At 39.2% G+C, this 25,632-nt stretch overlaps 1 protein-coding gene across 3 annotated transcripts in view; it reads left to right on the top strand.

The window, feature by feature from the left end:
* Positions 1-6,423: 6,423 nt before the first annotated feature.
* Positions 6,424-25,632, top strand: part of PIAS1 (protein inhibitor of activated STAT 1) — a 123,571-nt gene continuing 104,362 nt past the window's right edge. The window contains exon 1 of one of the 3 annotated variants that reach the window (XM_004374692.2): positions 6,424-6,606. In XM_004374692.2, the coding sequence (XP_004374749.1) occupies positions 6,583-6,606 (24 nt within the window). In that variant the 5' untranslated portion in view covers positions 6,424-6,582. Of the gene's footprint in view, positions 6,607-11,887; positions 12,590-25,632 lie in introns of those variants that run through there. The other 2 variants (XM_023729756.1, XM_023729755.1) reach the window with 2 other exon arrangements.

Genomic DNA, 25,632 nt, shown 5'->3' on the forward strand with positions numbered 1-25,632 from the left:
CCGTAGCTCTTAACCACTATGCCACCAGGGTTAGAATACTTGATCAAAATGTTCAGTAATGGTAGGTGGGCACCATCCAGTTCTTCTGATCCCATGGTAAATGTGGCAGTTGTTCCTGGAGGCAATTAACCACACATTCCATATTCTCCTCCTATTCCTGACTCTCCTTCTCCCTCTGTTACTCCTGGTATTGTGCTTTGGATAGCCACTTGCAAACTTTTAAGACCCCAGGCACTACGCGGCAAAGTAGGAGATTGAGCAGAAGCACTAAACACATTATTAGGCCAATTAACTGGGATGTCCCATGAAACCATGACCCTAAACCTCCAAACCAAGTGTAAAAATGACATGGAGGCAGTGACTGACCTCCTCTAACTTCACAAGGGGGAAGGAGAATCAAGATCAACAGCCCAAAGCTGATTCCTATGAGGCAGAGGTCAGACATGCTTCCTCACTTCACCATCTTTACCAATTCAGACACCAACCGTCCCTCCCACAGCACTCTCTATTTCTCTGCTGGGTTCAAAATTCATTGCAATGGCCACATGGAACTCACAGGCAATATTCACTATTATGGGGTTTATTAGGGAAGTAACAGTTACAATTCAGGTTCAGGAATACTCAGGATACAGGTCTTCCATCAGGACAGCCTCTTCCTGACCATGCTCGTAGGCATGACTCTCCCTGGCCCTTGGCCTCTTCTCAAAGGCACTCAGCTCTCTCTCTCCATGGACCAGGAAGCCCACTGCTTGGTCTCCTGCCAGTCTCTCCTGCCACCGCTTCTCGCTGTCTTCAGGGTTACAGGTCACTCTCTCTCTCAGTCTCCTGCTTCCAGGAGCTTCTTAGTGCAGGGATCCCTGGTCCAGAGGACATGCTTTCCACTCCTGGCTGTTCTTCCTTTGTGGTGGTGGGATCCTCTCTTTCCCACCTCTGGGGTGGCTCATTTCAAGCCCAGCAGGATGGCAAAACTGACCAATCCCTTTGTTGGGTCACAATTATGCTATTGCACAGTCCCACCCAATCACAAGACCATGGCTAGAAAGGCCATGCAAAAGTACAAAAGTGATCCATCGCTTGCACCAAGGAACCAAATCCCATGAGGTATTTGGTTGTACATAAGCAGCCTCAGCAGCTACTTTATTGTTGTTGTTGTTGTTGCAAATATATCTATCATACAACATTTGCCAATTCAAATTTTTACAGGTATGCAACCTATTGACAGAAGTTACTATAATTTGCTGCGTAACCCTACTTGGATTCAATTTTTAAATAAGTATAGGACTATTCACATTTTCTGTTTCTTCTTGGGTCAGTTTCGGTAAGCTATACATTTTATGAAATTTGTTCATCTTTTCTAAATCATCAGCTTTATTGGCATCAAGCCACTCACAATATCCTCTTATTTTTTATTAGTGGAGCCCTGGTGGTGCAGTGGTTAAGAGCTCGACTGCTAACCAAAAGGTCGGCTATTCAAATCCACCAGTTGCTCCTTGGAAATCCTATGGGACAGTTCTACTCTGTCCTATAGGGTCGCTATGAGTCAGAATCCACTTGATGGCAATGGGTTTTGTGTTTTGGTTTATAGGATCTGCAGTGATGTCTCCTGATTCATTCCAGATGATGATACTTTCTCCTTTTTTCTTCTTAATCAGTCTTATTAGGGGATCATCAACTTTATTTAAAATTTCAGAAAGTCAACTTTTGGCTTTGTTGGTTTTCTCTGTATTTGTTTTACATTTTATTTCTACTTTCATCTTTATTATTTTCTTGTTGCCAGTTTCTTTGAGTTTGGCTTGCTCTTCTTTATACCTTCCTGAGATGAAAGCTTAGACAATTGATTTTCAGCATTTTAATTTTTCCAATATAGACACATACTGCTATACGTTTCCCTCCAAGTGCTGCTTTAGCTATATAACACACATTTTTATATATTGTATCTTCATTATTCACATAGCTTTTTTTTTTTTTTGGAGCCCTGGTGCTGCAGTGGTTAAGAGAGCGACTGCTAACCAAAAGGTCTGCAGTTCAAATTCACCAACTGCTCCTTGGAAACCGTATGGAGCAGTTCTACTCTGTTCTATAGGGTCACCGTGAGTCGGAATCAACTCAATGGCAATGGGTATATAGCTTTTTAAAATCTTTTTATTTTGAAATAATAATAGATTCACAGGATGTTACAAAGAAATGTACAGCGAAGTCTTGTACATCCTTCTTCCAGCCTCCCCCAATGTTAACATGTTTTATAACTATAGTGCAATATCAAGACTAAGAAACTGACATTGGTATAATCCATAGTGCTTATGCAGATTTCATCAATTGTATATGCACTCATTTGTGCAATTATAACACATATGTAGTCTTGTGTAACCACCACAACAATCAAGATATTCCTCTGTATTATCACCACAAGACTTCTTCCTGTTACTCTTTTATAGCCACACCCATCCCTTCCCCCATTCCTAACGCCTGTGTTGTTGTTAGGTGCCTTGGAGTCAGTTCCAACTCATAGCGACCCTATGTTCAACAGAATGAAACACTGCCCAGTCCTGTACCGTTTTTACAGTCATTGCTATGTTTGAGCCCATTGTTGCAGCCACGTGTTAATCCATCTCTTTAAGGGTCTTCTTCTTTTTTGGAGATATTCTACTTTACCAAGCATGATGTCCTTCTCCAGGGACTAGTCCCTCCTGACAACACGTCTAAAGTGCGTGAGATGAAGTCTTGCCATCCACCCTTCTAAGGAGCATTCTGGCTGTACTTCTTCCAAGACAGATTTGTTTGTTCTTCTGGCAGTCCTTGGTATACTCAATATTCTTTGCTCTAATCCCTTACAACCACTAATCCATTCTTCATCTCTATAATTATGTTATTTCATGAATGTTGCATAAATTGAATCATGCGTTATATATCCTTTTTTCTCTCAGCATAATTTTCTTGTGGTTTATCCAAGTTGTGTGTATTAATAGTTTGTTCTTTTTTATTGCTGAGTCAGTCCCAGCCTCTGAGAGCTGGGTCAGAGCTCACAAGTTAGATGGACACTGTCTTTCAGCCCTAATCACCCAAAGCCAGGTCAGAGCTCACACGTTAGGACACCTTCTTTCAGACTGCCAGATAGATAGATGCCAGCCCCTGCTGGCTCTCACTGCCCCTGTGGGTTCATTAATTTGCTGGATTGACTCACAGAAATCACGGAGAGTACACCATACTTATGACTACAGGTTTATTACAACCAAAAAGGATACAAATGAAGAGATACGTAGGTAAGGTCTGTGGGAGAACCAAAGAGGGATGTACTACCTTCTCCCATGCATGATCATCAACCAGGTAGCTCTATCTTAGCCTCAGGGCTCAGGGCTCTTATCAGCCTCCGCCACATGGCCATGATAGATTATATCAGGACTCCTGAGACTTAGCATTCAGGCCCCAGGTGGTCCCTCTTGGACTGGTCAGCCCCCATTCATTATCCTCAGGTGTTGTTCCAGCTGGAAAGAACTGAGAACTAAGGACAAATTGCTTTTTGTAGGGTGATTCTATACCCTGAAACCTGCTACAAACATTTGTGTACAAGTTCCTGCAGGAAAATAAGTTTTCATTTCTCTGGAATAAATGTCCAATAGTTCAATTGCTGAGCTATATTGTAAATCCATTTTTAGTTTTCAAAGGAGCTACCAGTTTTCCAGAGTGGCTATACAATGTCTATTTTTACATTTCCTCCAATGATGTCTGTTTAATCCACATCTAAAAGTCTATGCCTAGCCCAAGATCACAGAGATTAACTCCTATATTTTCTTCTAAGAGTTTTATCTCTTATGTTTAGGTCTATGATCCATTCTGAGTTAATTTTTGTGTGTAGTGTGGGGACCCTAATACTTTTAGTGGCCCTGGGCTATTAAAGTCACAATGTGGTCCTATGAATTGGGAGGATTTTGCAGCAGCCTAGGCACAAGACTATAAAAGTAGAGATTTAGAGTAGGATGATGGGAATGAAGATGCAGAAAAATGGACTGGCATAGGATATGTTTTGGTGGAAGAGTCAGCTAGCCTGGCTGATGGATTTGGTATGGGAGGTGAATGAAAGAATTGTATCAGGATGACTTTTAGATTTTTGGCTTGAACAACTAGGTGGATGATGTTGCCCTCCATTGAGAATACCGGAAGAAAATCAGGATTGGGAGGGGAAATCAAGAGTGCTCTTTGACCATAATGAGTTTGAGATCACAAGAAGACATGAAGTAGAGATATTAAGTAGCCAGTTGGATATGTGAACCTGGGTTTTCGTGGAGAGCACTGGGCTGGAGAGAAATTTGAAAGTTATCAGCATATAGGTTTAAAGCCAAGGAGTTGGATGAGATCTCCTGGGGGAAAGTATGATAGAGAAGAGGGCCAGGGATTGAGCCCTGGAGCACTTCAACATTAAAATTTGAAAATTAGAGGATAAATCAACAAAAGATTCTGAAAAGGAGGCCTGAGGAGGGTACAGGAAAATCAGAACAGTGTGATGTTGAGGGAAGTCCAGGGGAAAAAGTGCTTCAAGAGAAAGGAAGTGAGTCAACTCTTTGCAATTCTGCTGAGAGGTCAATTTAGATAAGAATTGAAATTGTCTTTTGGTTTCAGGAACATGCAGATTCGTTAGTAATCTTGATAAATGATCATGATGAGGAATGCCAAAGCCAGATCTGGGTAGATTGAAAAGAAAATGTGAAGTGAGGAAGTGGGAACAGTCCAGGGCCTCAAACTGGTTCGTTCCAGTTCTACCCCCTGCTACGAACTTGCCTTTCCACCCCAGATATACTGAATCAGAATCTACGTTTTCACAAGATCCTATTAAAAAAGTAGATATATACATAAGAATCACCCCATGTGATTAATAGGATCTTGTAAAAATGTAGATTCTGATTCAGTATATCTGGGGTCGAAAGGCAAATTCTCAGCAGGGGATTGAACTGGAACAAACAGGTTTGAAGCCCTGGAATAGGCGCAGTAGAGAGATCTAGAAAAACCTTTTTGAGAATTTATGCAGTGAATAGAGCAGAGCAATAGGGCAGTTGCTGGAGGCAATTTTGGAGTCAAGGGAGGCTTATTTTAGATGGCAGGAATTTCAGTATGTTCATGTGCTGATAGAAGTAATCCAATAAGGAGGGGAAAAAGTAATGTTGCAGAAACCAAAAAAACCAAACCCATTGCCATGGAGTCAATTTCAACTCATAGCAACCCTGTAGGACAGAGTAGAACTGCCCCATAGGGTTTCCAAGGAGCAGCTGGTGGATTTCAACCGCAACCTTTTGGTTAGCAACTGAATACTTAACTGCTGCACCACCAGGGCTCCAATGATGCAGAAGGGGGGGTAATTATAGGAGTAAAATCCTTAGGAATGTGGAAGGGAAAGGAATCCAGGTCGCTGGCTAGGGACTGGCTTTCACAGGCTCTGGGACACTTCATTCATAATGATTCAGATATTACTAGTATGCAGATAAGAGTAGTTTTGATGGTAAAAAGATAACAGAGTTCATATCTAGTATCTTTTTTTTTGCATAAGGTATGAGACAAAGTTGATCAGCAAAAAGTGGGGGATGGGGAAGAAGTATAGGAGGTTTTTAGTAAAGAGGAAAAAGTGTAAAATAATCTTTTCATCAAGTCTCTACTTAAATGTCACCTTAGCAGAGAAAGCCCTCCCAGGATTAAATACATCTCCTCCCAATCCCTTTTTCTCTCTCGCTGGACGATTTGCTCCTTTCCAGTGCTCATCACAATTTGTAATTCCATCTTTATTTGTTCACTTATCTGTTGCCCCATTAGAGAGCTACAGGAGGGCAGGGGTTTTGTTTTGTTTCATTTCCCAATGTATGTGTAGCGTTTAGCACAGGGCCAGTACATAGTCAGTAAATAAATACTTGTTGAAACAAAGAAGTTAATGAAGGAACATCTTCAGAATTTTGCTTTAGGGCATCTCTTTCAAGCACTTGTTTGGACAAGCCACTTTTCCTGTCGGAGCTTTCATTTCTGAATATATACCATGGAAATGATAATCTCTTTCCTTGCCTACTTTACTGCATTGTCATAAGGAGGATCTGAGTTAATAAACCTGGCAATGCTTCATCAAGTGCTCCTTAAATGTAACGGATTGTTATTTTTAGCCCACATGGAGCCTCGCAGGTAGCAGGTGCTCAAAAAGACTTGCTAATTGGGGAGGGGGGCATTGTTGTTTGGGGACTGTAGGTTTGAAAGCTTTGCAGAGGGTTCCGCGGACCGCAGAGGGGCGCGACTCAGGCCAGCATCCAGCTCGTCCCGGCCTTTCCCCGGAGGCGCTAGCCGGGCGACGATGAGGGGCGGGGAGGCCGAGAGAGTAGTAACTGTCAAACCTCCCCCCTTGGCGCCATTATTTAAATGGTACGTGCCTGTCTCGCAGCTGTACGTGCCGGGGGCGGGGCTCCGAGAGCCCAGAGTGGGGCGGATTCCGGGGGCGGGCCGGGAAGGTGGAGGGGCGAGAGGGGGCGGGCCGGGGCGGGGCCAGACCGTCTAGAGGGGAGGGTCTAGAAGCGGCCCCCCGGCGAGATTCACTGCGCTTGCGCTGACAGACGCAAGATGGCGGACGGTGCGGAACTAAAGGTAAAGCGCAGCTCGAATTCACTTCTAATATTCGGCCGCGGAGACGGCGCAGCTAGTGCCGGGGGGGATGGGTCCGACCCTGGGGGGCTGCTCGGGCTTGACTCCATCCGGGCCTAGAGTTGTAGGGAGGAGCGGCGCGCCAGGCCCCAGCAGAGGGGGCTCAGTAGCGGCGGGCCGCGGCCCCGGGTGCCTCGGGGGCGCTGACGGGTCGTCCCCGGCGTGTTATTGTTGTGGGCGCCTCTGGCGGGGGTGGCGGGGGAAGAGACTGGGAGTCCGGAGGTAGGGACTGCGGCTGCCTCTGGGGCTCCGCTCCCTAACCTCCAGCCTGCCTCCCCGCCCCCCATGGGGAGCTGTGGATGGGGGCTGGGTGTCGGTGTAGGGGGGATTGGGAAAGCTCCCCGCCGCCGCTTCCTCTTCCTCCTTTGCAGTCCCGGGCTCCTGTCAGGCGCTCTCCTTAGACCCCCGGGAACTTGGCTCCGGCCGCCCCGCCCCTCCGTGGCTCTCTGCCGCCCCCGCCCTGGACTCAGCTCTCCTCGGCTGCCCGCCTGTCAGGAGGCGCCCGGGTGCCCCGCTTGTGGGAAGCGCAATCCTGGGGTGATGGGGTGGGGATGTGAGGGAGAAGCTCCGGTAAAGTTTAGTGAGCCCCGGGCCGGCGTTGGGGTTCGGCTGTGGGGCAGCGGCGGGAGTCTGCCTGGGCGGGACGTTACTCTTTCTCTCTGATTCCCGGCAACCGTGGGGAGAAACCCCCTCGAAGGGTGTGTGTTTGGATGCAGTGGTGGGTGGTGGGATGCAGCTACCTCTCTCCCGTCTCTTGGCTCGTGTGGAGGGTGAGTGGAGCCTTTGGGGGTCTCTGCACACACCATGATGGCGATGCTGTAGCTGATGGAGGTGAATGGTTCGTGTTTATATCCCCCCGTTGCCTTTTGTTTGTGGGGATATCTTGCTGGCCATGTTGATTTGAACGAAATTCTGCCCTCATTCTACTTCAACCCCCCAATAAATAGAACGTTCCTCCGTTCCTCTCAACTGTACCAATTACTTACGACTCGCGAAATTAGATGAAAGGGTGCCCCCTTTTCCCCGCTTTTTTCTCCCACCCCAATCTTCTTTACCTGATGATGGCTTCTTTACCGAAGCAGATATACCACTACACAAGCAGTCGGGGGAGGGGGTGGAACCCTTACGATTGGATTGTGACAAATGGGGCTCCGCTTGAATAATTTTGGTTTAGTAGCAAGCCGTTTTTAACTAACGCGTATTATTTTGAAGGTCTGAACGTTATATTCCCATCTCTGTGGCTTCCTGTGTGTGAACCAAGCAGCTGGTTATATCCTGACCCAGAGAACTGACATCTCTGTCAGAGTAGAGCTTGGGATAAACAATTGTAAATCTTTGGGGGAGAGTCTTCTTTTTGTAATTAATAAAAATTATTTAAAAAAATTCTCCGTTATAAAGAAACGAGAACTTCTAGAACAACCAAATACCAGATTTGTTTCTGGAGAGTTTTTCTGTGGAAAAGCCTCACTGGAAGATCGTTTTTCCCCGATAACTTTGCAGTGTTAACGTTGCAAGGGTTGTAAGGTGTTGACTTGAGTGTCGCTCTTTAATTTACTTCTAATTCCAATTTTATTTAAGGAAGAGCAGATTAGAATGGTTGGTTTCGTTTTCCCCAGTTTCAAACTATTGACTGAAATAAGAAAACCTCAAGAATTGGAATATTTGGAGATATTTAAATAGAGTAAAAGTACACAACTTTAAGATACTCTCTAAAAATGTAGCCAGTATGTTGCTGTGATCTTTCCCTTCAGATACTCATTTTGTTAGGAATCCTTTTAAACGAGAGCTAATCAGTTCTGTCATACATGGACCACAGAGTAAAGCTGAAAAGCTTGTTCTGGCTATATTGTCACTCTTGATGCTGTCCAAAGAAACTGGTATGGAAAGCACATGCTGGGAGATTTCCTCCTTTGTTCTTTCTCATTTTAAGAAAGTGCCTTTGGGGATTGATCAGATCCCTGGTGTGAATTTTGTTAGGTAAAGTTTCTCTTTACAAAAAACGAGCCAGTATCAGATAGACGCTAAACACTTGGGAGAAATGTTATTTTTCTAAAATTGGTCTCCTTTTTTGCTCTCTCTAAAATCTGCTTGAGTTTTTCCAGAGGAGTTATTTTTTGCTTTCATGTTCCTGTTGTACAGTTTTTCAAATTATAATAACTTTTGACATAGTGGTCTGTCATTGTGTGCCCGATACTTTGAAGAGCTGTGATAAATTGCTTAGCTGGTGAGAACAATGTTAAAATTTTTGTTAATACTTGATTGTGGTTAGAATTTGCTGGTTTTGTTTTTTTCTTGGGGGTGGGGCATGATCTCAGGAACCTATCATAGGGTTATTTGAGAATGTATATATGTTTCTGTGCAGTAAGCTTTGGAAGATACTCCTTTTAGAAATTTTCTGAGGGTTTTTGTTTGTGGTTTTTGGAGGTAACTTATTTCTAATAAAGTAGGGAAAGTAATGATAATAATTTTTTAAAATCCAGATTTTTTTTTGAAGTTTTAGGTGAAAATACAGCACTCCCAATAAATTTCTAACTATGAGGCTTTGAGTTAATATAGTGACTTTTTTTTATCTTAGTTCACAACCCACATTTCATTTTGCTGTGGATTATATTCATAATTACTTTCCTCATGGCCCATTTTTAGTGAGTCTTTTCAAATCTATAACGAATCTGCAAAGATCAGATGGCAAAAATGGATAGATATGTGTCCCTTGTAGGAATAGTTCAGGCTTCAACACTTCAAGATATTGCCAATAAAAATTAGATTGTGAGTCATACATATCAAAATGAGTTCTCTGTGCACATTTGTTTATGAAAGGTTTAATTTTTCATTAGAGGATACCCATAAATGACATTCTTAAGAATGTAGAGGGTGGGTATTTTATTATCTTCAGGAACTTGAAAGTAGGAGGATGTGATGGCCGGATGATCTTGGTGTTAATAATCTGACAGTTAAGTCTAGCTCCTCTTAAAATACGCTTTTTTTAAATAGTTTTTTTTGCATTAAAATGCAAACAAAATTATATTGTCATTTTAACAGTGGGAAAGAAGTTCATTATTTTAGTGGAGTAGGATAATGGAATTCAGTGGGAAGAGAAACCATACTTTTAAAATAGCTGTAAGAGTATCAGTAAATCCTGTTGTATTCTGCCTTTTTGTTTTTAAGAAGCAGCCACTTCATTTTGACCTTTGTGGCATAATTTATCTGCTTTTATTTTAGGTAGAAGCAAATAAATCTGACAATTCATGGATTTGATTTGAACCTCCATAACTTGCTTTTGTCAAGTGCCACATTTAGATAACTTTTGTTTTATGTCACCATTGTTATGAACGTTATTTAAAAACAATTTCTAAAACTCTTTAGTTTTTAAGGATTTCATATAATTGTTGTGAAATACTGCAGTCTTTTCCACCTCCATTTTCTCCTTGGTGATTGTATTATCTTTTTCTTCAAAGAGTCTCTTGTAATCCCTGTTGATTGCAGTAGTGCTTAGTGGTCAGTCCATAGCTGATTAACCTTGGATTTCTCGTGGTGAATTCCATCAACATGCTGCTCCAGGGTTCTTGCTGAGACTTTTGAGTTCAGTGTAATTGTACTTTTTCTTGCTAGTAACTAGGGATAAGACAATAAAATAGCTTGTGGTTGTAGTGGGAACGGGGAAGAAGTATTTAAGTTCTGGAAAAACTAGATGTTTATGATGAGATATGGCCTTCAAAAACAAGAAGAATCTAGTTCATTACTTCATATAATATTTTGTAGTTTGTATGAATTATTTCATGTGATATTTCCCCTTTATAGATACAGTGAGCCCTGAAAGGGTAAGTGACAAAGACAAGGTCATACAAACAAAAGTGGTAGAGACTTGAACCTAGGTGTTCTGATTTCAAAACCTTGGGCTGCAGGCTGCGTTAAAAGTGCCATGGCAGCCCTGGAGCCCTCTAAGCAGGGCTTCGAACCAGTGCATTCTAGTTTGACCTGTTGCTGAGGATTTGCGTTTCCACCCCAGATATACAGAATGTATGTAAGAATCACCCAGGGTCTTGTTTAAAAAAAAAAAAAAAAAAAGGTAGATATATACATAAGAATCACCTGGGGGATCTTGTTATTTTGTAGGTGTATGCGTAAGAATCACCTGGGGATCTTGTTAAAGGTAGATGTATACATAAGAATCACCTGGAAATGCAGATACTGATTCAGTGTATCTGGGAGTGGAAAGGCAAATTCTCAGTAGGGGGTCGAACCGGAACAAACCAGTTCAAAGACCTGCCTCTCCGGGTGCCTTGCTGATGAAGAATTCTAGTTATGTCGTTGCTAATACTTTCCCTGTTATATGTCAGGGTATTTTGGGATATTCCTTGAGCTTTTTGCAAGGAAGATTCTCGAGTTTGTTAGTTGGAATCATAGGCATTACTTCTTGTAAATGTCATTTCACTTGGGAAAATTTCAGAGAATACTGAAAGGTAAGCAGAAAAATAAACAACACTTGTAATCCCAGCACCCAGAAATATCATCTGGGTATATATCCATTTAGTCATTTTCTCTGTGTGTGTATTCATCAAAAAAGAGATCACACTCTACATTTTTTGTAATCTGCTATTTTCATAGCTATCTTCCTAGGTCAGTAAATGTAGGTCTGTATTATCATTTTAATATTTTATTCAGCTAGTCCCTATCTTTGGACAGTTAGATTATTTTTCTGTTTTAAACAGTGCCTTGACAAACATCCTCATGTAAAAGTTTGCAGATGTTTTATTTTAATTAAATAAATGGATAATGACAGACCTTTTTCTTGCTTTAGGGAGCAATGCAAATGGTATGTTGATTAGATAAAGTGCTGTGAGTGAAATAAGTTAGTTCTTGCCTTGTTCATTGTTTATACGTTTATTATTTGTTTCTATAAATGTGTCATATAAGATTATCAAATGATAGCAGAGATAGATTTTATAAAATGTAAGCAAATATTGCTTCTGAATCAGAACATTTGATGGAGTATGAAACGGATTATGAAATAGCATGTATAACTTATTTCAGATATGTTTGGTTTTGGAAATTATAATCATCAAATATTGCAAGTTTATGTGCCATATTTAGATGCTCATCAATTTTTAAATGACATAAAAAAGCTATAAACCTGAAAAAACCTGTTGCCGTCCAGTCAATTCCAACTCATAGTGACCCTGTAGGGCAGAGTAGAACTGTCGCATAGGGTTTCCAAGGAGCGGCTGGTGGATTTGAATTGCTTACCTTTTGGTTAGCAGCTGAGTTCTGCACCACCAGGGCTCCTAAAAAGCTACACTGAACATTCATATAGAGAAAGTAGAAGTGTGAATTTGCTTTACTCATATTTTTAGCTTTAGCTAACTGTTGCTGTAGTATTAGATTGGTAGGTAACATTGTTTCGAGAAGCTGGTTATAGAAAAGATTGCCTAGGCAATAAAAATATCTTTCTATTTTAAGAAGTAACCTTAATGTGTTAAACTAATTGATAAATATATGTCTTAAGTAAAGAATACCAGATATTGGTGCAATATCTGAGAAGTACTGTGGTGCAACATCTGAGAAGTACTGTACTGTAGAAGGAGCTATTGACGAAATTAAAGGTGTGAAATTGATCATTCTCTAAAGTTGATTTGTTAGAATTTGGTCCTTACCTAAACTTGCATTTATGTAATAAGTTTTATTAAAATTTTTGAAATAGGGACTAGAGAATTTTAAAGTACTTGTGTCCTTTACCATCAATTTCAAAAGTAGTACTAATTGCTATGCACTTTTTGCTACTCTGACAACTAGGTATTTGTTACTTTACTTCTCCTTCTGTATTAAAAAATGTGGAACTCCATTGCTTTTGATTTCCTCAACTCTTGGTTTCAGTGGCGTCACATGAAAGGATAATTCCCTAGGACCCTCCTCCCCTCAGAATTTTCTGGTAAGCCGTAATTTTTTGCCATGAATGTCTGCAATTCATCAAAATGAAGAAATCACCTTTTTTCCTTTTCTACTCTTTAGATCAAGCAAACAAGACAGACAAATCCTTTGAACTTTAATTAGTAACTTTGGAATATCAGTAACTCTCACAGAACTTTTGCAAACGTTCCAATTTTTAACAGTTTCTTCTCTTTCTTACCCTTCCTGCTATTTTTTTGCTATTTACAATTTCAACCGTTTAACCCTTTGGTTGCCAGGTTAATTTTCCGAAAACATTCCTTTCATTCAGTCTTGTGTACAAAAGCTTTCAGTGGTTTTACATTGAAAACAGGATGATCAAGTCTTAGTGCTGTCAGTCTGATATTCAGGATTTTCTATAGTCTGACCCTGGTCCACCATTTTGTGTGTGTGTTTTGTCTCCTCAACTATACAGCAAAAGTCCTTAAGGCCAGAGCTTTTTGTTGGCTTCTTTTTTGTTGGCTAGTGTTACGCTTTGTATGCCATTCCATTCCCGCCCCCCCATCCCTGCACTGTGGGCACAGTAGGTGCTTAATATATATTTATTAAATGACCAAATTGTATTAAAAAATTGTTTCTGTTAGGGAGGGGCGGATGCTTATGTCTGTATGACAGTCTTAATTGGAAATGTTTTGCGATAGGGTCATTTATTCACCCTTAAACTTTTTTTTTCATGGCTACTTATTTGATTAACTTGAATAACATTAAATCCAGAATAATTTATGAAAGACCGTTTTTGGTTTACCTTTTACATTTCTTTAAGTTATATAGACATTAAATGAATACACTTCTCATTGTAATGATTTAGGAGTAAAATTTGAAAGGCCCTCATCATCTTCATTCCCGCCCACCCCCAGAGGTGACCACTTTGGTGTGTATCCTTTATTTTTTTTAGTAACAGGTTTATTAAGATGTAATTCACATACCATATAATTCAGCCATTTAAACTATACAGTTAAATGGTTTTTAATATAGCCATCACCCCGATCAATTTTTAAAACTTTTTTTTTTTTACCCCAAAAAGAAACTCATACTCTTCAGCTACTGCTTTCCCTCCAGCCCTAGGCAACCACTGATCTGCTCGCTCTCTCTGCATAGGTTTACCTATTTTGGACAGTTCGTGTAAATGGAATTATATAATATATGGCCCGTTGTATCTAGTTTGTATTTATTTTTCTCTTCATGTGCATTAAAGTATCCATGTATACTATTTGTAATTTATTGTATGTGTATTTGTCTAGATCTAGAACAAAGCTAGGCATATAAAAGGAACTCAATGTTACATGAGTATACATATACATAAATACCTTTTCTGAAAGCATGAGTGGGATCATATTATACATAAAACCATACGACTTGCTCTTTTCACTTAATGTATATTGGAGATCATTCCATGACATGTCTAAGAATGAGATGGTTTTATTCTTTTTAACAGTGCATAATATTCAGTATGTATGTTTATAGAGGTTTACCCCTTGAATTTATCAATGTATATGGCTAAAAAAAAGTATTTAACTTGTTTAATGGTTTTGTTACACTTTTTTTTTTTTTAAAATAGTTATAACGTAACCTCTACAGTGTTAATATTGCAGTTTCACTAAATACGGAAATAAAAAAACAGGTAAGAGTTGTTAGGTTTTTGAGGAGAAATGGAATGCAGGCTCTTTTTAGGGTTCTGGCAGTGCACAGCCAAAGCAATTCATTTGATATTTGGGTTTCTAAATGTGAGCAAGCCTGCTTTTAGCTTCATGGCATAGAGTGCCTAAAATAGAATTTAACATGCTATCTTGTGCTTTATGATGAATTTTAAGACTTTCTCTTGCAGGTCTAATCTTAAAATCTGAACGATTCCAGGGTAAATATTTTTCTCATATGTTAAAATCATCATTCTGGTCTATGGACTTCTGAAAGTTACCCAAGAAAGGGAGTGTAGAGGCACCTAGCTCCGAACCCGGTTCGTGGTGGTGGTGGTTGTTGGGTGCCGTTGAGTCATCCTCAACTCGTGGTGACTCCATGTGCAATGGAACAAATCGCTGGCCGGTTCTACATCATTTCCATGATCAGTTGGTTGCAGATTGGACCATGGTGATCCACAGAGTTTTCATTGGCTGATTTTTCGAAGTAAATCACCAGGCCTTTCTTCCTATTCAGTCTTAGCCTGGAAGCTCTGCTGAAACCTGTTCAGCATCATAGTATGTAAGCCCCCACTGACAGACAAGGGATGACTGCTCATGAGATCTATTGGCTGGGAATCAAAGCCAGGTTTCCCACATGGAAGACCAGAATTCTGCCACTGAACTGCCAGTGGCTTTGGTAATTGGTATTTATTTAAGAAATGTCTATCAGAGTCTGCCTTTCATTATGTTTTGAGTGCCTACTGTGTGTGAAGTAGCAGGCTCTCAGTGGTTTGAGTATAGTACCGTATATATGTGTATATATTTATTAAAACAGTCTCGTTATAATGGAATATTTACTGAAAAATTCTTTTTTTGTAATCATATAAGTAAGGTGTCAACTGTTATAGTGATTTTCAAAGTTTATTCCCCAGATCCCTGGGAGTAGCCCAGACTTTCTGGGATCCTCCAGGTCAAAGCTATTTTTCTAATAATAATAAGATGTTGTTTGCTGTATTAACATTCGCAAAAGCCATGGTAGGTAAAATTTCTGGTGCCTTAGCACAAGTTAAGGCAGTTGCACTAAATTGTACTCGTAGTTGTTGTATTCTTCATTGCCATGCACTTGGAATTAAAAAATAAATGACAGTTACAGTTAATGTCCTGATGAAGCAATAAAACTTAATAATTTTACTATATCTCAATCCCTGAGTACATTTTTAAAAAATATTCTTTGTGATGAAATGGAAAGTACCTGTAAAGTACTTCTACTGAATACTAAATACAATGGTTAACTCAAGTGAAAGAACTTGTGTGATTGAGTTGTGGGCCGAACTAGCTACTTTTCCGTGGAATACCATTTTTACTGAAAGAATGACTAAGTGTGATTATATAAACTTGGGCATTTGGCAGGCATTTTCTTAAAAATAAAGTGATCCTGTCACTTCAAGGAAAACAACCAACAATATTTGTTGGTAGTGATAAAATTTGAGCTTTGAGGAGAAAATAGAACTTTGGAAGACTTATTTGCCACTGAGCGCAACAGCTTCCTAATACTTGACTTTTTTTTATTTTTAATAAGACCAGTGGTGATATTAGTCAATATGGTATGTTGAAATTATATAGCGAATTGTGTTAACATTTGGAAGATCTGTACAACTCAGTGAACCAGTATTTTCCAAATAACCAATGCGTGATATTACAAAATCAGGCATGGGTAAAAAGATCCATTCAAAATTGAAGATAAACCAGTAGATCTCAATATATCAGAGTAGGGAAAGTTCATTGACATGGTCTCAGGTTCTATATGCAGCATCCTTTAAGAAACTGCCACTTGTTGAGTTTTGGTGAAGTAACAAAGGATATCCACAGTTATCTGAAAAGGTCACTAAAATATGCCTCCTTTTTGCAACTGTGTATCAGTGTGAGGATGGATTTTCTTCATATACTTCAACCAAAACAACCTAATGCAGCAGATTGAATGCAGAAACAGATAAGAGAAGCAGATTGTCTTCATTAAAGATACTTGCAAAAATGTAAAACAGTGCCCATGTTCTTGCCAATTTATTTTTGGTTTGGAAAATAGTTTCATGAAATATGTGATTTATCTTAACTGTAATGGATTTACTGTTATTTTTAATTGACAATAACTTAAAAACTTTCCTAGTTTTAACTTCTAATACAGTACGTATTGATAGATACAATCAGCATAAACTTTTTTGGGGAGGTTCTCAGTTTTTAAAATTTTAAGAGTCCTGACAGCAAAAAATTTGAGAACTGTTGGGCGTTCTTGTTATATAAAATTCACACAGTATAGAAGTCTATAATTTAAAATGGGAATATCCTTTTGCCCTCTAACCCATGGTATTTTTTATAATTTAAAAGAAAAAATTGTTTATAGATACAGTGATTTATTTATAAGGCAAGTGTGCTAATCAGAAGCTGATTAATTATGTCCTGCATTTCTGTTGTACATGCTAAGTAGTAATGGCTTCCATTGCACACAGTTGCACACTAATGGTGTGGGAAAGGAATTTTAAAACTTTATTTTTTCAAGTTTGTGTCTTAACGCTTGATTTCTTTTTTCTGGAGTAGAGGATGAGAATAGTATGGATAAATAAAAAATCCATGCAGTTGTCCCTTAACCTAATTTTAGCCAATAATCTCTCCAGCAAAGCTTAAAAAAAAAAAAAACCCTGCTGCTGTTGAGTTGATTCCGACTCATAGTGACCCTATAGGACAGGGTAGAACTGCCCCATAGGGTTTACAGGGAGCACCTGGTGGATTCAAACTGCCGACCTTTTAGTTAGCAGTTAGTAGCTCTAAACCATTACGCCACCAGGGTTTCCCCAACAAAGCTTACCTCTTACCAAATATCTATAAGATGATTGATTTGCATTCTGCCTGTTTTGTTTCTTTCTTTCACTCTTGTGGGACAAAAGTGAAACCGGGCTTAGAGATCATAAAAAGACCCTGAATGTTTTTCAGTTTCTTTCTACCATTCTATAGAGTTGCTTTTGAAAAACTCCAGCTTCTGTATTCCTCTAGCATCTTTTTCCAGGGTCTGAAGGTAAGAATGGTAAAAGGCAATTTTTGTAGCAAAAGTTTTGCTAATGTGTGACTTCAGAATAAAGTAGCATCTTAAAGGTGAAAGATCTTTAAAAAATTGTATCTTGTATCTCATTGACTCATAATGAGGGAAATGAACATGACTTTTAGGATTACCGTTAATTTTACTCTTGAATTTAGATAGTAATCCTGGGAATGGTTCAGACTAAGGGGAAGGATGGACAATTAAAATTAATAGCCCTTAATTCCAGACTGTTTTTTAAAAAGTTATTACCTAGTATATGTGGCAACTATTTAAAAGTTTTTTCCCAAGTAACAACCCTGCTATGCCCAATGAAAAGGTCACTAGATAAGGCTTGTTTGTAATGAGCTCAGTGGTTAAGAGCTTGGCTGCTTAACCAAAAGTTTGGCAGTTCGAATCCACGACCTGCTTCTTGGAAACCCTATGGGTCAGCTCTACTCTGTCCTGCAGGGTCACTGAGTAGGAATTGACTCAAGGGCAATGGGGTTTTTTTTTTTGTTTTAACAGGTAATGAGCACCATTTGCATATAAATAATAAATGTGCTAAAACTATAGTTTATTTTCTTGAATAAGTTAAACTTCTACTTATAGGTTGATTGATAATTATTTAGTACATATTTTCTTCTAGGTAAACATTTCATACTTTACTGAATTTTTGTTTTCAGAATCTGCTGATCTTAACAGGTGATAGTATTGAGTGTGGAGAGTGATGTTGAACATTTTATTTTACAAACAGATTTTTTATTTATCTGTCATTTTAGTAAAAATGGCTCGTTTTTTGCTTTTCAAACATCTGTCATCCTAACTGCGTGATCCATCTGAGTGGATGGGATCTGAGGGGGATGGCTGTGTTTGTGCGTGTATTGGGGATGGTGGCGTGGATGCTATGAATGCTGCTGGAATTCATAGGGTCGCTACGAGTTGGAAGCAAGTCCCTGGGTAGTGCAGATGGTTAATGCACTTGCTGACAACCGAAAAATTGGAGGTTTGTGTCCACCCAGAGGTGCCCTGGAAGAAAGACCTGGCAATCTACTTCTGAAAAACCAGCCATTAAAAATCCTATGGAGGATAGTTCTACTCTGTCACATGGGGTCACTATGAGTCGAAATTGACTTGATGGCACCCAACAACAACAGTCTTAGATAGCTTGTTAAAAAACAGGATATTGAAGAGAACTTATTTCCCCCTTTAATTGTTTTGTGTTGTTGAAGGTCTGGCCCTCTGCCTTTACTTTTTTTTGTCTTCTATTTTCCATCTTTTGTTAAGCTTTCTATGAGATTTTCTTGACTTCTAAGCCTTCAAATGGATTTTTAATTTTCGCTGTCATATTTTAGAACTCCAGTTGCTCTCTTTTGTTCTTTTTTATATAGCGTTTTATTATGTTTCATGAGTTCAGTCTTCTTTAAAGAATAGTACTCTTCTTTCCCCTCCAAGTTATTTCTTTGTAATGATTTTCTCTTCTTCATATTTATTTATCCTGTTTTTTTAAATTCTGGTAAATATATAGGTAACAAATATTTGCCATTTCAACGATCCTAATTTTTATTTTTGTTTTTGTCTCTGTCTTTTGTGTTGGGAGGCTTCTCAAATTATTGGTGATTTTTGATTGTAAGATGATTGAGAAGGGAGTCCTCCCCCACGCCCCCTTTGGGATCTTCCAGTTGTAAATGTAGGTTTTGGTTTGAGGCTGTCCATTTTTCCAGAGAGGAGTTCTCCAATCTCCTGCTGAGTGTACTTATCTGGCTGCTGATGTTTAGGGAACAGGGCTGGGTAAAGATGTCCCACTCATGGGTATACCAAAAAACCCAAAAAACCAAACCCATTGACTTTCCTTAATCTATACATGTTCAGACCTGTGCCTTCACCTTGACGTTAGTTAGCTCTGTGTGGCGTTCCTGAGTCTGGAGCCTCTCAGGTTTAAATTGTTCAAGTAAAGAAATCTCTGGCCTCCTGTGTAGGGAAGTTGTCTCCTCCATGTTTGGATAGAGGAGACTTGAGGGTCTAGTCATCCAGCTTACAGATTTTCGAGTATCCCACTGATTTCCAGCCTTGCATCTCACCCCTGTCTTCTTTGGGGTGTGAATTTATTTGCTTCTCTTCAGTATTCCCCTCCTGAGACATTTGTAGGTTGTAGCTTTCTCTGATAATTTAGTTATCACGACTCTGTCTGCTTTTCATCTTCAAAAAGTTTGTTGAAATTGCTAGTCTATGATTGCCTTCTCTTTCGGCCTTGTGCATTATCTTTTCTGTGTTTCTTCCTTTACTGTCACTTCGTTTCCTTTTAGGGAGGGAATATGTTAGATGTTTGTATATGGTTAGTTTACCATGTTAAACTGGAGATCGTTGTAAACTTTTTCCAAACTGTATTAATGTTATACCCATTTATAAATAGTTACCAATGTTGAATTAAGATTTATATTGAGTGATAATAGAAGTTGTGTTGTTTTTGGAGACGAAGATAGGTTGCATATTTAAAAAAAGTATACATACAAAATAGTACAGTGTGTATGACATAGAAAAAGGTGAAATTTATAGAATAATAATAAAACAAACATCAAGTTTAAGAAACGTTTTAAAACTTCTAGGCCTTCCTTTGTACCCCATTATCCTGTCTCCTCCCTGCTTCCTCTCAGGTTAATTGTATCAACAGGTTATTTTTAAAATAAAAACTGGTAGTGAAACAATATTTTTTAATATTATTTATTTGTATGATTGTTTTTAAGCCATTGCTTCTGATTAAGTCTTCTAATTCTATCATAGGCTTGTGCATTTCCAGATTTGCTATAGCGTTCTTTGAAGAAGAGAATTCTATAGGTGCAGTGGAGAAAAAAGCTTTGGAGAGCTCATTTTGAAAATATGCATTACTGTGGCATAAATATACATGCCCATAAAAAAACCCATTGCTATCATGTTAATTCCAACTCATAGCAACCCTATAGGCCATAGAATCTAGCAATTATGCCTAATGATGTTTGGGGAAGGAGAAGGGACTTAAGTTAATTGCCACAGTAACCCACACTTGGTTCAGTTCTGAAAAGTGTTCAGATGTAGATGTGTCCAGGCTGTAATCCATGAAGAAGCTGAATCAGAGTTAGAGTTAGGAAGAAAGTCCAGCTATTTGGAGAAAGTATAAACCATGGAAGTCTGTGTTATACTTTATTTATTTTTGTCCTATTTTTAACGTTTAATACATTTTAAAAAGTTTTATGTAAAGATAATTATTTCTTTACTGGGCTATAGGTATTTTGTATTAAATCTTGAAAATAAATAAGCACCTGCCTCTTCTGCCTATTTACATATAGGCCTTTCATATCACATTTGCATAAAGCAAAGTTCTTACTCAGTCATTCTATCAGCCAAAAATGAGTACTGATTTATGTCCTAGATATTGTGTTGGATGCTCAATAATCAGTTGGAAAAGAAGTAGATAACAGTTTTTGCCCTTGTGAAACTTAACATTCTAGTACTTCTGTAAATATATGAAAAATGGTTTCGTTCTCTTTACCTTTCTGTATTTGAATTTTTATAAAGAGCACATTTTTATAATTAGAAAGAATAGTATTTTTTTATTTTGAAAGAATTTTGTTTTTTTAAAATATCAAATATAAACCTAAATCCACTGCTGTCAAGTCAATTCCAACTCATAGTGACCCTGCAGGACAGAGTAGTACTTACTGCCCCAAAGGGTTTCCAAGGCTATAAGCTTTATGGATCTTTCTCCCAGAGTGACTGGTGGATTCTAATCGCAGACCTTTCCATTAGCAGGTGAGCTCTTAACCATTGCGCTACCAGAGCTCCTTAATATCAAATAGCAATGTTAAATACATTATTAAAGTTGAATGGTCATTTATTTCTCCTTAAAGATAGTTTTTAAAGAAAGGAGAGGAAGGAGGAGCAAGGAAAAGATACGAAATGGTTATTGTGGGAAGTTTGCTGGTTTACTGAAGAAATTTAGTGGGGATGCCAGTGCCAAAGTAACATCTGTCTGTCAGGGTGCATGCATTCTTTTCTTCTGCAAAGTTGGAGCCAGTTGAGTGTGACAGGCATAGAGGGCAAGGGAATTTTGCAAGGGAATGGTTAGTGATGGACCTTGGAATCTTACACTAAACGGGAACCGAAGGATCGTATCATCCCTGGATAGAGATAATTTTACTTCTTCTTTTCCAGTTTGGATACCTTTTATTTCTTTTTCTTGTCTTATTGCTCTGGCTAGGACTTCTCATGCAATATTGAATAGAAGTGTTGAGAACAGACACCCTTGTCTTCTTCCCGTTTTCACAGGGAAAGCGCTCAGTTTTTCTCTATGAAGTGTAATGTTGTCTGTTGACTTTTCATATATGCCCTGAAACATATTGAGGAATTTCCCTTCTGTTCCAATATTCTTTTAAGGTTTTCATCATGAAAGGATGTTAGATTTTATTAAATGCTTTTTCTGTATCCACAGAGATGACAGTGTCGTTCTTTTCCTTTGTTCTACCAATGTGGTGTGTTATACTGATTGATTTTCTGATGTTGAACCATCCCTGCATTCCTGGAATAAATCCCAGTTGGTTGGTATGTGACTCTTTTAATATGCTGTTGGATTTTGTTCACTAGTGTTTTGTTGAGGATTTTAGCATCTATATTTATAAGAGATATTGGCCTGTAGTTTTCTATTTTGGAGTGTCTTTGGTTTGGGTATCAGGGTTATGTTTGCTTCATAAAATGAGTTAGGGAGTATTGCTTCCTTCTCTGTCTTTTGGGAAAGTTTAAACAGTATTGTTGTCAGTTCTTTTCTAAATGTTTGCTGGAATTCCCCAGTGAAGGCATCTGGTCCAGGACTTGTTTTTTTTGGGGGTGTGGGGGTGTGGGGGGGAGTTTTTGATCACTGATTTGATCTCTTCCCTTGTTACAGGTCTGTTGAGACTTTCTGTTTCCTCTTAAGTCAGTTTGGGTAGGTTGTGTGCTTCTAAGAATTTGTCCGTTTCATCTTGGTTATCCAGTTTGTTGCCATACAGTTCATAATATTCTGTCATAATTCTCTTCATTTCTGTTGGGTCAGTTGTAATATTCCCTCTTTCATTTTTTATTTTGGTTATTTGCATCTTTTTTTCTTTGTCTAGTTAAAGGTTTGTTAGTTTTATTGATCTTTTCAAAGAATTAACGTCTGGTTTTATTGATTCCCTGTATTTTTCTGTTTTTGATTTTATTTATTTCTGCTCTGATCTTTGTTATTTTCTTTCTTTTGGTAGGTTTGGGCTTAGTTTGCTCTTCTCTTTCTAGTTCCTGGGGTTGTCGAGTTAGGCTGTTAATTTGAGATCTTTCCTTTTTTTAATGTAGGTATTCATCGCTATAAGTTTTCCTCTGAGTACTGCCTTCGCTGCATCCCATACGTTTTAGTATGTTGTGCTTTCATTTTCATTTGACTCTTAAGAATAAATTTTTTATTTCTTTCTTGACCCATTGATAGTTTAATAGTGTGTTGTTTAATTTCCATGTTTGTGTATTTTCCAGGCTTTTTTCTATCATTGATTTCTAGCTTCACTCCATTGTGGTCAGAGTAAATACTTTGTATGATTTCACTGTTTTAAAATTTCTTTTTCCTTTTTTTTGTGTAACTAGTAGAAAATTTAAAATTACATATGTGGCTTGCATTTGCAGCTTACATTGTATTTCTTATGGACAGCACTGTTCTAGAGTTGGGAGGCCCTGGGTAGTGGTAACAGTTAATGCGCTTGGCTGCTAACTGAAAGGTTGGAGAGTTTTGAGTCCACCCAGAGGCACCTCAGAGGAAAGGTCTGGTGCTGTACTTCTGAAAAATCAGCCATTGAAAACCCTATGGAGCACAGTTCTTCTCTGACACATGGGGTCACTGTGAGTTGGAGTCAGCTTGACAATAGCTGGTATTACTCGTATGGCTCTAGAAGTATTATTACCAGTAAGTAATAATAAGAATTAGGAAGAAAGACATCTGTAGGAGTCTGTAGAACCCATTTTAAGAATCCTTTGGGAGAGAGAATAGACATTTCTTCAGTTTATTTTCATTGAATCGTCTCTTTTTCTTCTGTTGGTCTTTGTGCTTGGAATTCCTTTCTCTTCAGCCCCTTGACATTCCTTTCTCCCCTCCCCCCAGTGGCTGACTTCAAGGGGTTTGCCTCATTTTTGTCGAAGAGAGAAATGTACAGAACAACTATAATAAAGTTATATGAAAGAATGAACATCTAAATAGTTAACAATGTGTTCATAAGAGGAAGAAGTCATTTCTGGATAAGTTTATTTCGAACTGGACAGGCAGGTTATTTTAAGCAGAAAGAACAGCATGAAAAATGTAATGAGAGAAAACTTTGAGGTATGTTTATGGAACACCTAGTAGATCCATGTGTGGAAATCTACATAAGAGAGTAATGAAAGTTTACTTTTCTCTCTAGGGCCTTTTCTTAATCTCTTTTCTGGAACTCAGCCTGAAGGCTGTGTGTGGTGCAGTGAATTAACATGGCCCTTCTGGTCATAGTCTTTGTAACTACCCCCAAATGACTGGATGGGACTATGCAAATGAGGTGCTCATGGCCCACCAAAGAGATTGGCTATCTTGCTACTAATGTTAATAAGGTGCATGGCACCCTTGCGGGGGTGGAACCATGCAATTTAGGTGAATGGAACCCTGTAATGAGGGGATTGGTCAGTTTTGCCATTCTGCTAGGCTTAAAATGAGCCATCCTAGAGGCAGGAAGGAGGATCTTACCACCACCAAGAAAGAAGAGCTAGGAGTGGAGTGCGTCCTTTGGACCCAGGATCCCTGCATTAAGAAGCTTCTGGAACCAGGAGACCAAGAGAGAAGAGAGCTGTAACACTGAAGACAACAAGAAGCAGCTGCAAAGGCAGGAGACTGGCAGGAGGCGGCACAGTGGGTTCCCAGCCTGCAGAGTGAGAAAGCTGAGCGTCTTCGGGCAGGAGACTTGCTGGCGAAGTGGGGTCTCTCTAGACACTTGGTGAGGGAGCTAGGCTTATGGACCCACAGAGTGAGAGAGCTGAGTGCTTTCAGGCTAAGGCTTACTGGCAGAGTGGGGTACCTCTGGGCACTTAAAAGAGCTTTGTAACACTTGCCCAAGGCAGAGGCCCAGGGGCCAGAGAGAGATGTGCTTGCAGGCACTGCTGAGAAGAGGCTGTCCTGGTCAAAGAACTGTGTCCTGAGCATTCCTGAACCTGAATTGTAACCTGTTACTTCCCTAATTAATCTGTAATTGTGAGCATTGTGTTGTGAGTTCTTTGTGGCCATTGCAGTGAATGAGGGAACCCAGCAGAGAAGTAGAGAGTGCCCTGGGAGGGACGGTTAATGTCAGAATTGGTAAAAAGATTGGAGGTTGGAAGCACATCTGACTTCTGCCTCATAGCAGTCAGCCTTGGGCTGTTGATGTTGATTCTCCTTCCACCTTGTGAAGTTAGAGGAGGTCAGATACCTCTGCCCTGCAATTTTTACACTATGATTTGAAGACTTTTTGTTTAGCTGTAGAATGTATTCTTTTTCTCACTCTCTGCTTTGTGTTTTGTTAATACATGCTTCTTCCTGCTTTTAGGCCTCTCAACTTTCTCTGAGATGGCTATTCTGTTTCTTTGGCTGCTTCTTGTCTTATCTGAAACTTAGATGAGATGGTATCCAACTGCAAATGCAGTTTTTGTTTGGGGGGAGGAATTGGGAAAGAATGCTCAATCTTCTAGAATTTGATAGAAGTAAAATTTCTTGAAGACCTAATTTATTGTTTTTTAAATTCCAGATTTTATTTGAAAGTGAATGATTGTTCTTATGATCAAGTACATTACCAATTTTTTAAAGACCCACCTGTAGCTAGAACACTGAATAGGACCTGCAGTTTTCTTTGCAGTATTTCTTGTTCCTCTCTTCTCTGTTGCTACTGTCACAGTTCTTTCTTAAGAGGAATTACCTCTTAAATAATTCCTGCTTATTTCTGTATTTCTTAACTAGAAGTCTTATTTCTTAAAGAAATCTTTTTTTGTTTCCACCATCCTACTGATGGCTACTTGACTAACTTACTCAAGCACTTTTTTATCACATTTTTACTGCCCCCAAATATGCATTTATTCTACCACTTGCTCACTCTGTACGATCAAAATTCCTTACCTGTCATTTAGTACCCCCATCATCAATTTTATGTCCTGCTGTAATACATTTTCTGCCCTGGATGAGATTTATGATGAGACTTGTATTGGTTAGTGGTTATGAACTTAGGCTGTGGGGTCAGGTCAAGTTTGCACCCTGCCTCCATTGCTTATTTACTATATTACCTCAGGTTTAGCATCAGTTTTCTTATCCATACAATGGAAATA

The sequence above is a fragment of the Trichechus manatus genome, unplaced genomic scaffold, assembly GCF_000243295.1.
Source record: "Trichechus manatus latirostris isolate Lorelei unplaced genomic scaffold, TriManLat1.0 scaffold00030, whole genome shotgun sequence".
NCBI classification, from domain to species: domain Eukaryota; kingdom Metazoa; phylum Chordata; class Mammalia; order Sirenia; family Trichechidae; genus Trichechus; species Trichechus manatus.